The 14574-nt window shown below is 49.2% G+C and overlaps 1 protein-coding gene across 2 annotated transcripts in view; it reads left to right on the top strand.

Moving 5' to 3' along the window:
• The first annotated feature begins 83 nt into the window (after window positions 1-83).
• EIF4E3 (eukaryotic translation initiation factor 4E family member 3) overlaps window positions 84-14574 on the top strand; it is a 38838-nt gene continuing 24347 nt past the window's right edge. The window contains exon 1 of one of the 2 annotated variants that reach the window (XM_029243416.1): window positions 84-283. In XM_029243416.1, the coding sequence (XP_029099249.1) occupies window positions 105-283 (179 nt within the window). In that variant the 5' untranslated portion in view covers window positions 84-104. Of the gene's footprint in view, window positions 284-10315; window positions 10414-14574 lie in introns of those variants that run through there. The other variant, XM_029243418.1, reaches the window with a different exon arrangement.

Here is a 14574-nt window from a genome sequence, read left to right as displayed (position 1 = left end):
CGGGGCGGGGCGGCCGCGGCGGGGCGGGCGGGAGCCTGGGTGACTCAGCCGCTGCTCGCCCCGCGGTCCGTGCGTCCGCCGGTCTCTCAGGCGGGGCGGAGAAAATGGCGTTGCCCCCGGCCGCCGCGCCCCCCTCCGGGGCCCGGGCAGCACCGGGGCCCCGCGCCGCCGCCGCCGACGCCACCGCGACCGCGCCGCCGCTGGGCCTGCAGCAGCTCTCGGAGCTGCGGCCGGAGCCGGGTGGGGTCCCGCTGCACTCGCCCTGGACCTTCTGGCTCGACAGGTGAGTGGGTCGCGGGGCTCGCCACCGCCGCCGTGCGCCCGCCGGGCCTGCGCCGCCGCTTTGTCTCGGGGCCCACCTCCCCCGCCCCGCGCCGGGTGAGCTCGGGCGGCCCGGCCCCCAGCCCCGGGCCCCGGGCGCCGGCCCCGCCGCGCGAGCTCGCGCAGAGCCGGCTCGGAAGCCGAGGGTTTTGGGCCGACGCGAGCGGCTGTCGGGCGGCCTCGCCTCACGGCCGGGAGAGAAAACACGCAGTCGCCAAAGTTTCGGCAGCACTTTTCCTCTTTCTTTCCTTCCGTAGAAGAAACGCCGGCGGGCGGGTATCCTGGCTGGGCAGGGGGAGATGCTGGGCCTGTCGGGGGTGATCGGTCCTCGCTGTAAAGTGAGGCGAGTGATGCTGTCCTGGTCACCCCCCACGGGGCTCTTGGCGAACTCGGGACACGACCCTCGCCGTGACAGCGCTCGGGAAGGTCGACCAGCCCCCTGGGAAGTGTGCGGAGGTGGTATTACTATGGCACAGCGGGCGCCTACCCCCGTCCACCGATGCAGCCTTTGAAATCTTTCTCATCCACTGGGCAGCTATTTCTTGAGCACTTACTGTGGACCCACACGCCTGCTAGGCGCTGGGGATTCAGTGGTGAGCCCTGCCTCACCTTGTTGGTAAAGTGGGGACAATTATAGCTTTCTCAGGGGACAGCTCAGGTACCTTCTCAGAAATGCCTACATGACTGCCGCATCTAAGTTAGCACCCCTCCTCCCTCCCTTCACTCATGTCCTCCCTGTTTTTCTTCATAAAGTTCATAATGCTACTGAGTTGTGCTGTGTAGGAAACTGTTTATTTTTCCATCTGTCTCAATCCCTCAACATTTCCCCCTCTGTTACGGGCCAGTGAGCAGGAACTTGTGTCTGGCACCTAGTAGGAGCGCAAGAAATTTTTGACCGATGAATAAATGGATGAATTGCAAAGTCCCTTCGTAGTATCTGTCACCCAGCCGGTGCCCAAGGATGACACTTCAGGGTTGTCCCAAGAGCTTATGGAAGTTTTGATGACACTGTATCTCAATGGTTAATTGTTAGGGAGGCATGGGTGTGTCCGTTTGCTGTGAAATTTACTCAGTAGACGCAAATCTGTTTTTTGTTTGTTAGTTTGTTTTTGTTTTTCGGTTTTTTTTTTTTTTTTGCCTTACACGGGCTCCTCACTGTTGTGGCCTCTCCCGTTGTGGAGCACAGACTCCGGACGCACAGGCTCAGCGGCCATGGCGCACGGGCCCAGCCGCTCTGCGGCATGTGGGATCCTCCTGGACCGGGGCACGAACCCGCGTCCCCTGCATCGGCAGGCGGACTCTCAACCACTGCGCCACCAGGGAAGCCCGCAAATCTGGTTTTTAAAAGCCTTGCGTAAAATACCTGCAAGAATTTTAAAAAGTAATATTCATCTTTTCTTAGGGAGACAAGCTCATTCCTTTCTTCCTGTTGGAATTAGCACCCATCTACAAGAACTGACACTTGGAGTCATTGTCTTTTCTGGGGACACAGAGAAGTTGGGGGGTGGGTAAGATACAGTGAGTCTGTTGGGTTTTTTTTATTTTTAATATTTTCACTTTAGTTATGAGATGCTAAGAGCGTTTTACTGTCAAAACAAGAATGGTTTTGGCAAATTGTAGCAGAATGAAATCATGTGTGTCTTTGTTTTCAAAGGTGTGTTGTAATTGCTATTACCTGGTATCTGTTTTCAAGGTGTTAAATCTGGACCTCTGGACCATTGGATACTGGTGGGCTGCTGGAAACAGTATCAACAGAGTGTGTTTAAACAGGTCAAAAATTAGTCTCCTTACAGGCACAACATTTTTAAGAATGGTCTAAGATACTAATACTATATAGCAACACAACTTTTAAAGAATATCTGGTATCTTTTTTTTTTGGAAGCATAGTTGATGTACGATATTATGTAAGTTACACAGTGGACAATATAGTGATTCATAACTTTTAAAGGTTATACTCCATTTATAGTTATTATAAAATCTTGACTCTATTCCCTGTGTTGTAAATATATCTTTGTAGCTTAACACAACTTTTAAAGAATATTTAATATCTTTTAAGTTAAAACCACGGTAACTCCAGTGAGGACAGACTATAGCCTTCCTACTGTGTGTTTGCACATTTTTGTTCTCTGAAAGCCAGTAATCAAATAGAAACATGTTACTGCCACCATGTCCAAATCTTCAACAGAAGTGGCTGTATTAATTTAGAAATAATATTTAGTTCCAGCATTGCACATATGAATTCATTTTGCCTGATCCGTCATCCCATAGCTACTATTGAACTTTCTCCACTTCTCTGGAGGTGCAGGGTGCCCCTCTTTCCCTCGGAGTTGTGAACACATTGTGTTCTAGAGGTTCCCTTGTATCTTTTCCCCCCCCCCCCCCCAGAGAAACAAGATTGTAGAGAGGGTGGTAAGGCTCTCAGGAGAGCCCTCCAAGGGCAGCCTTCACCTCAGGTAGCTGATGTCTGCCGCCTATGACGTCAGTCTTGAGAACCACACCATCCAAAGGTCTCCTGCTACTTGAAAGTCTTTGGCACCTACCTCTTGGCCTGTCCTACCTTCCAGCCTACTCTGTGACAGTGAACAAATGTTCTAGCCTCACTAGGCCTCACTTGCATGGTTTGTGAAATGGGAATAAATAATCATAGGATATTCTGAGGGCTACATGAGCGCTATGAATGTAAAATACCAACAAGTGTCCTAGCATAGAATACGTGTACAGTAAATGCTAACTACTAAAATTATTATCCAGTGCTCCCTGATTACCACCCGTTCGCCCATCAGTGGTTCCCCAGAGCAACTTGTCTGAATTCAGTGTGAGGAAGCCAGCATCCTGATTTATTCCCATCATGGATGAATTTGAGAGTCCCCCCAGTAGAGTTATTTGCAGTTTCAGTAGTAAACTCCAGTAAGTCTTTATTTGTTTTGTTTTTTAATTAGACTTTATGGCTAAGGATTCAAACATTTGGGGGATAATTTTGCCTGGGGGTGTAGGATGAAGAGTTTTCCTCCCCTTTTCTGGCTATGTAAAACTCGGACCTGTCTTGATTCTTGGAGGCCACTCTTGTTTGTGTGCCTCTGACTGCTTTGTTTTCACCTCATGATGACCCTCCCCTGTCCTCTTAAGTTTTATGCATGGGCTCAGTGCTCAGGCCTCTTCTCTTGTTCCCATCCACACCAGTGATCTCATCCAGTCACAAGGCTTTCAGCTGCGTCTGTACACTGGTGATTCCCAAAACCTTACACTCATGCATCCAGCTCCTCCTCTCCGTCTCCATGTGGATGTCTAATACACATCCTTACTCAACACGTGCCAAACCACTTCCTCGGCTGCCGTCCCCACCTTGTCTCCTTCGTCTGTGTCATTTCAGACCAGAGCAGTTTACAGCCACCCCATCCTTCCAGTTGTTCATCGCCCCCCCCCAAATCTTGGAGTCATCTGTGATTCTCTTCCTCTTCCTCCTTACCTCCCCCTCTTTTCTATCCCCTTCCCCATCCTTCTTCCTCCTGCTACATCCGCTAACAACAAATGCTATTGATTCTACGCTCAAAATGCATCTAGCATCCAATGTATTCTCACCACCTGCATCCCAGACCCTGGACCACACCACATCTGTCACCTGGATGAAGGCAGGAGCATCCTAACTGCTCTCCCTGCTTCTGCTCTTGCCCCATACAGTTCATTCCCATCACAGCAGCCAGAGCGGTCCCTTTAAATACCACAGTTCAGACATGTCACTTCTCTGCTCCCGGGTCCTCTGCGAGCAAAAGCCAGAGTGCTTATCGTGGCCCGTGAGACTCTGCAGTATGTCCTGCCCCTGCCTGTTACACCTTTCTCCTGCTGTCTCTCTGTCACTCTCCCTACTGCACAGGCCCTTCTGGCTTGCTGGACCCCTTGCTCTTTCTCCATCATCCCAAGCATGGGCCTTTGCCACTGGGGGTCCTTCCTCCTGGGATGCTCTTCCCTCAGTCACCTGCTGGGTCTGCGCTTCCCTTACTCCCAGTCTCCGCTCGAATGTCATCGTCTCAGCGAGACCTTCCCTGACCATTGATAGAAAATGACCTGCATCTCCTGACACATTCCCCGAGGCCCTGCTCCTGCTTTGTTGTCTCTGTAGGGTTAGCACTGTTCGTCTGTCTTCTCTCTCCAGAATGTCCACTTCCCAGGGTTCTTTTCCCCACCACTCTGTCCTCAGCTCCTAGATCAGAGCCTAGGACAGCTCAGCCCACACTAAATATTTAGAGGGCTCTTGAATTCTACCCACAGTGACTTTCCCTTCTCCTGTGGCGGCTGGTTTTACTCTAATTATCAGTTGCAAATCTGCATCCTAGCCCTGACCGCTCTCCTGAGTTCTGGACACACATGACCTACCCTGTTACGGTCAACACCACCACCATCCTACCTGGAATCCCCTTCTGTCTCACGTACCCTTCCCCGTCCAGCTCTGTACTTGACGTTGCTCCAAGGCTAAGCCGTCCCGTCCTCTCCGTGTCCCTCCCTCTGCACATCCTGGGCCCCTCCAGCCCCAGTCACACTCTCTAGCGTCCTGCTCCCAAGCTTGTCTCTCCCCAAGCCTCCCCGGCCTGGGCTCACAGCTTAGCCTTCTAAACTACGCCTGGTCTCGTCGTTCCAAAACTCCCCTGCCCCTCTCCTCTGCCAGGGCAGTGGATTTTGACTCTGTCTCTCACCACCTAAGGGTGCCTCTGTTGTGGGGTTGTGTGCTCCAGCCAGGTGGAATTGTGGGTCTGCACCCCTACCTTTACCAGCAGCTCTGACTGACTTTTGTGGTAGAAACTTCTGTATTGCTCTTTTTAATGTGAAACCCACCTCCTTTTCAGCTTCATCACCTATGTCTCCCCAACTCCATTATACCGCTCAGTTGGCCCATTCTCTCTGGTAACAACAGCAAACGCCTGGCCCTTCTGTTGGATAAACCATGGACTTGCCAGCCTCTGAGATTTGTCTTGTGAAGTTCCTTCTGCTCGGGTTGCCCTCCTCCCCTTCGTCTACCTAAAAAGCTGCCACACATCCTTCGAGGCCTTCTTGAGTTGCCACCTCTATAATTGTCCTTCAAAGCGCTTGGCCCAGGCATGATTAAGCCCACCTCCTTTGTGGTCCTACCGCATTTTTATAGCCTGTATTTGTATTAAGGATCGTTAATTCCTCCTCCCTCGCTCATGACCACGAGACACACAACTGCCTCGCGTCTGCTCCCGGAGTGCGCCTTGGTGTGCAGGGGAGGTACCTAGTGAGTATTTGTGCTCTCGTGTTTTGAATCGCAAAGGTGGGCCCTCACTACGTGGCCCACCGACCCCACCCCATCAGGACTTGGCTCCGCCCAGTCAGCGTTAAAAACTACAGGCTCCTGTCCCTGCCCCAGACCTGCTCCGTCAGACCTCTGGGGTAGAATGTGCCTTTGGAGCAAATGCCTCAGGTGCTAAAACGTCACAGCTGCTGCACTGCCTGTTGATGAGATTAACGGAACATATTAGCTGCCAGCCGCTGTCGTAGGTACTGAGACTGCAAAGATGACAGCATGGGCCTGGGCCCCCCAGGAGGCCGCACGCCGTCTGCTTCAGTGGCACCCGCGAAGAGTTCGGCCAGGTACTGAATTCTAGAGGGACCCGCCTTCCAGGGTGGAGCACGCTCAAGTGTGTTCCAATGGCGCCTCCATAAGAACACGTCTCATGGAGGCGGGGTGGGACCAGGCTTGACAAAGAGGATCCGCAAATCATCCCTGTTCATCCCAGAGCGGCCTACTGGGTCTAGGTGAGGGCAGGGAGCTGCATGGAAGGCCGTAGGTGACAGGGAGAAAGTGGCTGGAGTTTCGACTTTTCCTACCCTTTTTCCCCATTCTTGCCGTTCTGAACCCACAAGCTCTCTTAATGGCCAGGATTTTATTTTTTGTAAGAGGCAAAGGCGTTCTGGCTACTTCAGGCAGGGAAAGGCCCTGACCTAGGGGATCACAGCCTGTCCCACTGTGGGTCAGTAGCTGCTTCATACGGACAGGCCTAAAGGTCCTAAACGTCCTCACTCAGAAAGCTTCCTGGCCCCTACCTGGTACCAACTTCTCGAAAATACATTTTCCTGCTTTCAGGATTACAGAGGCCATTTCCTTATTTCCAAACCTAAGACAGCGGGCAAGACTTCAGTGACCTGGCCCTTCTTAGTTCCGTTGTCAGCTCTGAAACACTGTTAACACTTCTCTTTCACCCAGCCTCCGTGTACTAAAGGATTAATTAGATATCGAGATGAAAAGAGTCCCAGTTGCTACCGTCAAGGAGCTCACAGGCCAGGAGTGACAATAGACAAGAGAAGGGAAAAAATTCAAAAATCAAATAAACCTGCAAAAATAAAGCATTTAGATAGTTTCAATAGATGCACTATTAAATGTCATGAATAGGCCCTGGCCCGTTTTTGCAGGTGACCCTTTCTCAAACAGGAAGCTGGTGTAGCCACAAGCCACAGATCTATTTAAAAGTGATTAAAATGAAGTCATCTTTAATGGCGTGAATGATATACAAGGCACCCCCTTCATCAAGTATCTGGGCTCGTGCAGATTTTCTCTGTGGCAGCTGAGCCTGATGTTAGTAAATTCAACAAGACGACGGGCTTTTAGGAGACATATCCCCGGCTTTAAAATTTTCCCCGTTTAGGTTATTCTCTTGGCTGAAATGAACTGATCTCTCATATAAGGTGAAGTCATCATTCGTTTTTTCACCAAACGTTTATTGTGTGCATGTGCCCTGGGCACGTCTATCCATAACTTGGCTATCCTGTAACATATGTAAAGTTTTAAACTTTTTTTTTTCCACTTTAACCTATTAATGTTCACAGCTGTTTACTTCAGTGCACCGGGCACTAGACTGGAGCTGTACATAATTATCCACAGAATCCTCACAGTACTGAAGTAGGCTGTACCAGCAACATTTTACACATGAGACAGCTGAGGCGCGGACAGGTAACTTGCCTGCGGTCACACAGCTAACATAGAACAGAAACGGGATTTGGAGTAAGGACTGTGTGACCCCAAAAAGCACTGGCATCCCTCACCCCAGTGAACACTGCTTCCCTGTGCATATGAACAGTGAATGGGACACAGTTCTCCCGTATTTCATATCCTCAAATATGGGAGCTGGGCAGGACTTGAGAGGTCATCTGGGCCTGCCACTGAATTTCTCAAATAAGGAAACTAGGGGCCAGTGTCACAGGAGATAATTAAGCCAAGGACTCCCTGCTTTCAAATTGGCAGAGAAAAAGAGAGCCCCACCTAAAACCCATGTTTAAGTGCCTTTATAGGATTGTCCTTCACATTTAATGATAACCCCGTCTTAATCATCTCTTTGGGTGATGAAAAAAATGCATCTGTGAAAATGATGATTTTTTTTTACATTTTTCTGATGCTGCTGTCTATATTCCATTAGCTCTTATTTCCCGTTTCTTATGGTGATTTGCTTTACATGATATAAATCAACAAACCTCAAACGTTAATGTATAGACAAATCACCTGGGATTCAGCAGGAGTCAGGCGCGGCCTGGAGACTCTGCAGCTCTAACAAGCTCCCAGGTAATGCTGCTGGTTGGTGGAATATAAGTGGCAGGGATGTGGGCAGGGTTTGGGGAAACCTTTTCAGCTTCTTTCCTTTGTAGGACGCATCTCCAGAAATCCAGGTCCCTGGTAAGTGTTGCTGTGGTCCGCTAAGGAATGGTTAAGATAATTTCTGAGGTACTGACAAAGGCATCTGTCCCCGTGAATTTTATTCCTGAGCTTAGCCTGCAACACCCAGGTGGGGTTTAATGGAGAAGGCACGCTTGGACTGCTGTGAAGTCAGGGTTGAGGGTTGCAAGGTGCAGCAGAGCTGAGAATGTATTTGGTGCCGCGTTGTGTTCGCAGCACCAAGCAGCGTAGGGCATCCTGCTGGAAGTGATTAGTTCAGGCTCCTGACAAAGAGCCAGGTTGCCAGGGACCCTTGGTTCAAGTACCAACTCTCCTATTAGCCAACTGTGAGCCTTTGGGCACGTCGCCACCCTGAGACTTAGTTTGCTTATCTGCAGGGTGGGGTTGCAACCGTTATTTACCTCACAGTGTTTAATTAACGATGCATGCATGTAGCACACGATGTGTGATCTTTTCACCTACTGGGAGCACAGTAAGTATCTCTTGAATAAGAGAGAGGATAAAAATGCTTTGAAGCATCTCAGACTCAAGTTGACCTAAATGAGTTCTCTCTTGGCAAGATTCTCAGGAACCTGCTTTAATGAACAGATAAAGATGATTTGTAAATAACACATTGAATTACTGCATGCAAATGGTGGTTACGTGCCTGGAAACCGTTTAAGTTGAATAGTTGGTCCAACTTATTGAACTTCCTCCCTTCTCCTAATTCCCCAAATGAAAAGGGATTTTAACCAGTTTTGCATAGAGAACCTTAAGATGCATTTGCTCTAGTTCCGTGATTACGTTGAAGGCACACAGGGGCTCTAGAGAGCTGGACTTGGGGGTTTTGTAACGTTAAGAGCTCCCCTGACATCTGACACTAATCGTCTATCTGGCGGACCTCGGAGGACCCCTCCCCACTCCTGCCTTAACCATAACAGCTTCTGGATTCGCTAGGTCCAAGTGGAAGCAGCTCCTGGCAGCTGCGGCCTTAAGCCCAGAGACACTGGCACCGGATGGGCCTTCTTTCCTGAGGATGGACCCAGGGGTTTCTCAGCTCTGTGTCACTCTCACAGACTTCTTGGGATTTTTGCCCTCGGTCCCACAGATTAGAAAATGTGCTTGGTGTCTCTTAGTTGTGATGGCTTCCCCCTCTGTTCCTCTTGTGCTCTTGCTGCTGCCGCTGGTGACGACAGCCACTGTTGCTTGTTAGATGCCAGTTGCTGTGTAAACACTTTATGCGCCTTAGCTCTTGCAGTCTAAGTAGGGATAGAGACCATTCTCAGAAAGGGGAAGCGAGGGTCAGGAGAGTCAGGCTTGTCACACAGCGGGTGGCTGGCAGAGCTGGAACTCAGTTCTGTCGATTTCAAAGACCATCCTCTCAAGCCCTCTGCTTTCCTGCCTTCCTGCCACAGCCCAGCTTGGCTTTTGTTTGGTAAATTATCTTCCTCTCATGTCCAGCCTCAGAAAATGATGACCTGTAAATGCGTTCTTCCCGAATTGTGTTCCTTGTATCACGTTTTGGGGTATCATTATTGCCAAGGGTTCTGGTGGCGTCTAACCCTGTCCCGCGTCTCTGCTTCTCCCCCCCAGCCCCTGCTCCCCCCCCAGGCAGTGTGGCTAAATGAGTGGTGGTGGTGGAGGAGAGAGTGAGTGCAAAGGGCAGTGGGTGGGCCCAAGGATGGAGTAGATAACCTAAGAAGGGCTGAGAGGGGGATTTGGCGGAAGATGTGCTATCTGTGACCACCCATGCTCACAGTGACTGCTTGGTGTTTTACTGAGAAGCGTCCTCATCCAAGAGGAAGATCGTGGGCATCAGAGCCAGAGAGACCAGGGAAAGAACCCAGATCTGCTCCTCAAAAACACGCTCACTGAGTTTGTTTCTTAGTCTGTAAATGGAGATAATGATACCAACCTGGCAAGCTTGCTGTAAGGATTAGAGATCTATATGCAAACCCCTCTCATATAGTACGTGCTCAGTAAAAGGAAGCCATTACTATATTACTATCATTAAATCAGAGGGGAAACTCCTAGTGGAACATTTCAAACTCCTTAACCTGATCCACCAGGAGGTGTTTCTTGTTCCACTGCTGTGTTCCCAGCTCCAGCTGTGTACTGTGAGAGGGTGACATAGTATTCAAAGAATGTGAAAGTAGGTCCTGATTCCTTGGTTCAGCGATTGTCCACAGCTTTGGCCGTATAGCCTTCCAGGAATGGATACATTCAACGTTATATTACTGGTATATTCCTCCCTCAACTTTCTCTCACACTTCCTGCCTCCCAGGCCAACAAAGAGGAACCTAAACATTGTTTCTTTGCCTTCAGGAATCTGGGAAATTCAGAGAGGCAGGGGTGCCAGTTCTAGAGCATACGCTTCATGAGGACAAGGGCTTCGTCTCGAATGAGCACTGCTGTCTCCTCGTCAGCTAAAAGAGGTGTGCAATGAATCTTTGGTGATTAAATAGACTGTAGGTCTTCTTAGGCTGTTTGTTGCACATGTACGGCAGGGTTTCTCAGCATGGACTCTTGCCATTTTGGACCTGATCACCCTTTGTTGTGGGTGCTATCCTGTCCAGCCCTGGCTTCTGCCCACTGCATGCCAGCAGCACCCCTCAAGTGGTGATAGCCGGAAATGTCTCTGGATATTGCCAGATGTCTTCTCCTCAGAGGCCCCATCACCTCTACCTAGATGAGCACCCTTGGTCTGCAGAGAGAGGGTTTGGTTAGGGTTCTGTTGAGAGGTTTGGGTTTGTAATGTGAAGGAAGTCAAAAGAATTTTTTAAAGATGTGAGAATGTACTGTATGTTTGATACCAGTAAAAAAAAAAAAAAAAAGTCTCTTTCACTGAAATCCACTACACACACTTCCCTCCCAGTTTCTGCAACTCTCTGTTAGAGGAACAGGGAAGAGAGGGTTGCCGGCTGCCTGCTTCCCGGGGCGGCAGCTTTGCCAGCAGCTGCCCGCACTGCTGCTTTAAGAAACGGTAACTGTAGATGGTACAGCTTCCAGTTCACTGTTGAATCAGCAAGTCCAGTACAGACTGACCTGTTTACAAGGCAGATCACTTAACGAATCTCGGCTTGTTTTCCCTTTTAAAATTGATTTTGTGGATATGGCCCTGTTCTGCTTGCTAAGGATGGCTGAGGTTCAGGCACGAGGTATAGGCTTTTTAGTGTTTTCTAGTGACTGTCTGGATCAGATTTGGCTTGCAGGAGAATGGCTTTCCTTGCGCTGGCCAAGCCAGCCAACGATTCACTACTGTCAGAAGTTCTGACAGTATTTTTCTTACTTTGACACCTGGATATACATAAAACTGTCCACCACCTGGAAGGAACCTTGAAAATTAGAGAATCCGACCTCCTTCATTAAGAAATGAGGCAACTCATGGCACAGGGAGATCACCTCGGTGCTTTGGGACCACCTAGAGGAGTGGGCTAAGGGGGGTGGGAGGGAGGGAGATGCAAGAGGGAGGGGATATGGGGATATATGTATATGTATAACTGATTCTCACTCTGTTATACAGCAGAAACTAACACAACACTGTAAAGAATTATACTCCAATAAAGATGTTAAAAAAAAAATTAGGCAAGTCCTTTTCCATAGAAGCTGACACATTTCCTTTCAAACATCAATACATCAGCATCCTAAGGTGTTAAGCAGAACAGAGCTATTGTTGAGCGTGATCCTGTTGGTTTTAGTGAGGACCTTCTCTGCCTTGATCTGATGGAAGGACTATTCGAAGAACATAACGTGGACACAATCTTGTATTAAAAGTAGGATTCAGCAAAAACGGCCGCCTTGATGAGAACACACCAAGAGTCAATTATAAAACTCCATTAAAAAATGTAAGTGTGTAGGGGCTTCCCTGGTGGCACAGTGGTTAAGAATCCGCCTGCCAACGCAAGGGACACGGGTTCGAGCCCTGGTCCGGGAAGATCCCACATGCCGCAGAGCAACTAAGCCCGTACGTCACAACTACTGAGCCTGCGCTCTAGAGCCCGCAAGCCACAACTACTGAACCCACGTGCCTAGAGCCTGCGCTGTGCAACAAGAGAAGCCACCGCAATGAGAAGCCCACACACTGCAACGAAGAGTAGCCCCCCGCTCGCCACAACTAGAGAAAGCCTGCGCGCAGCAACGAAGACCCAACGCAGCCAAAAATAAATGAATAAATAAGTAAATTTATTTTTTTAAAAAAGTGCGTATATGGCTTGACTGGACAGTTTAGCAGTGAGGGGTAAAGAGCAGGAAGTCTCAGGTCACCTGTATGCAAATCAGGTTTTTGTGTCCTGAGGCCACACCTTATCAGACCTCTTCAGGCACCGGGCTGCTGGGCTGTAAAATGGTAAGAAGTAATAATGACATCTGAATACGCAGGCTTGCGAGGATTCAGTGCTGTGATGAAGCTGACTTGCTGAGCACACAAGCAAGAATTCAGTCCATGCACGTCAGCCCCTGGCAGTGTTGTCCTACGAAGCGCTGCCTCCTTGTCTCATGCTAGAACCCTCCCTGGACTCTGGAGACTACAGAGGTTTCTTCAGAAACCTAGAGCAGTGAAACTGAACAGACCTAAATGACTTTGTATAATTATCGCCTGCACTAGAATATGAGTAAAAGACCAGAACGTGGAGTCAGAGGCGTTTGAAAAGAGGCATATAAAGCAAAGGTTTATCAGTGATATTTTTTTCTGGGTGAAATGGTGGTATTCTCATGTTTTATTTGCTTAAATTGACATCATGTTGTATGAGGTGAACACAAATTATACTCATGCTAAACCATCATAAATTGAATGGTAGCTTTAAAAATTAGTAAAAATTCGGGCTTCCCTGGTGGCACAGTGGTTGAGAGTCCGCCTGCCGATGCAGGGGACGTGGGTTTGTGCCCCGGTCTGGGGGGATCCCACGTGCTGCGGACCGGCTGGGCCCGTGAGCCATGGCCGCTGAGCCTATGCGTCCGGAGCCTGTGCTCCGCAACGGGAGAGGCCACAACAGTGAGAGGCCCGCGTACCGCAAAAAAAAACAATTAGTAAAAATTCAAAATACACAGTTTTAAAAATGAAAAAGTGCAACGGACATTTCCTACCTTTGGATCCTTATACCGCCCTGTCCCCCAACCCCATTAGGGAAAGAACCCTGTCTATATTCTGCTATATGCTTTGGGCAGCCAGGGGTATATCTTCTGGGCATATTTGGTGGAGAAGTCAGCTAAACGCTTCAAAGGAAGAAAAGTCAGTATTAGGATAAATGCCGGTAGATGATTTTCATGTAAAGGCAATAGACTGTTCACGTGAAAACCTACTCAGAAAAGGTTAAGGTTTGGGGTTTGTTTTTTTAGTTTTTTTCCCCCAATCCTTTTGTAATTTAAACCCCCCAGACAGCATAAAACCTGTATCAAATAGCAAATTAGTATCTATGTAAGTCAGTACTGTAGTTCCCCGGGCAGTCCAGAGAGAGCGACGGATGCATCGTGGGTCAGACGCCACCGTCGCAGGTGCTGACCCAGCGCCTCGCTCTTCATCACGTTCTGTAACGTAGCTACTTGAGGCTTCGGGTCTGGCGGTAGAATGCAGCCATGGTGGTTATTGTGGGTTTGCGTTTGTCAGACAACGTCCGGCACACTCATAATAACTAGAAAAGAGTTGTAAACCTGGTGCTTTGGGGAAGATTGATTTGTCAGACTCCACCTGCTCAACAGGGTCCCTTGTTTGCCTCCACACTAGTCCGTAATTATGCTTCCTTGTGACCTCCAGGCTAGGGAGCGGTGTTCAGAAATGCGTTTTTTATATCAGGTTCAACACCCAGGTCCATAATTCCGGGACTGTAGTCTGCAGAGCTCTGCCCCTGGTGTCTGATGCTTGCCCCACACCTGGGCCTAGCCCTCTGCTCTGCCATCCCCTCCACCTCTGAGCTGGCTCAGTTTTGTGCACATCTCTTGCCAGGAAGTTCACCGTCTTGAGGTCCCCTGGGGACTGTGTCTCGGAGGGTCAGTGGCTGGTAGAGAGCATTCCTTTTACAGATTCCAGACCCTGGCGGGTCAGCTGTGAGCTGGTGCTTGCCCCTCACCGCCAGCCTCTTAGTTCTTACAGCCAGACGTGGGGCTGTCAAGCATTACTTGAGTTTTTCAACCTGAGGCCTGATGTAGCTGGACCCCAGCATTCCTGAGCAAGACCTGCTAATTCAGTATAGGGAGAAAGGAAAGGTAGCAAGGATGGAGAGGCTTCACTTCTGCAGATTGAAGACACCATGTCCTGTTACCTCCAAACCCAGGACATGGTGCTGGGTGAAGCCCGTCTCAGTGGATGACTCCTCTGGTGAATAAGCTGGTAGTATGTTGCCATCTAGTGGAACATATGGCAAACTAAAGATTAATGTTCTCTGACCGCAGAGTTCAGCAGAGCTAATTAAATCAGCCCGAGAAAATAACGGAAAGTATTTTCTAAAGGCAGGTGTTTTGGAAACACGTGCAAATTCAAGTGAGGCGAAGGGTGGCTTTTAGTAATCACGTTTTCTTAAAGTTGGCGAAAGGTCACCCAAGAGTTCTTGAATATTTACCAGCAAGGAACTAACAAATTTTTTGATCATATAACCCGGTCAAGA

Source organism: Monodon monoceros, unplaced genomic scaffold (assembly GCF_005190385.1).
Source record: "Monodon monoceros isolate NGI ecotype Baffin Bay Population unplaced genomic scaffold, NGI_Narwhal_1 Super_Scaffold_3, whole genome shotgun sequence".
Classification (NCBI taxonomy): Eukaryota; Metazoa; Chordata; class Mammalia; order Artiodactyla; family Monodontidae; genus Monodon; species Monodon monoceros.
This window is presented reverse-complemented; position numbering and strand designations above follow the sequence as displayed.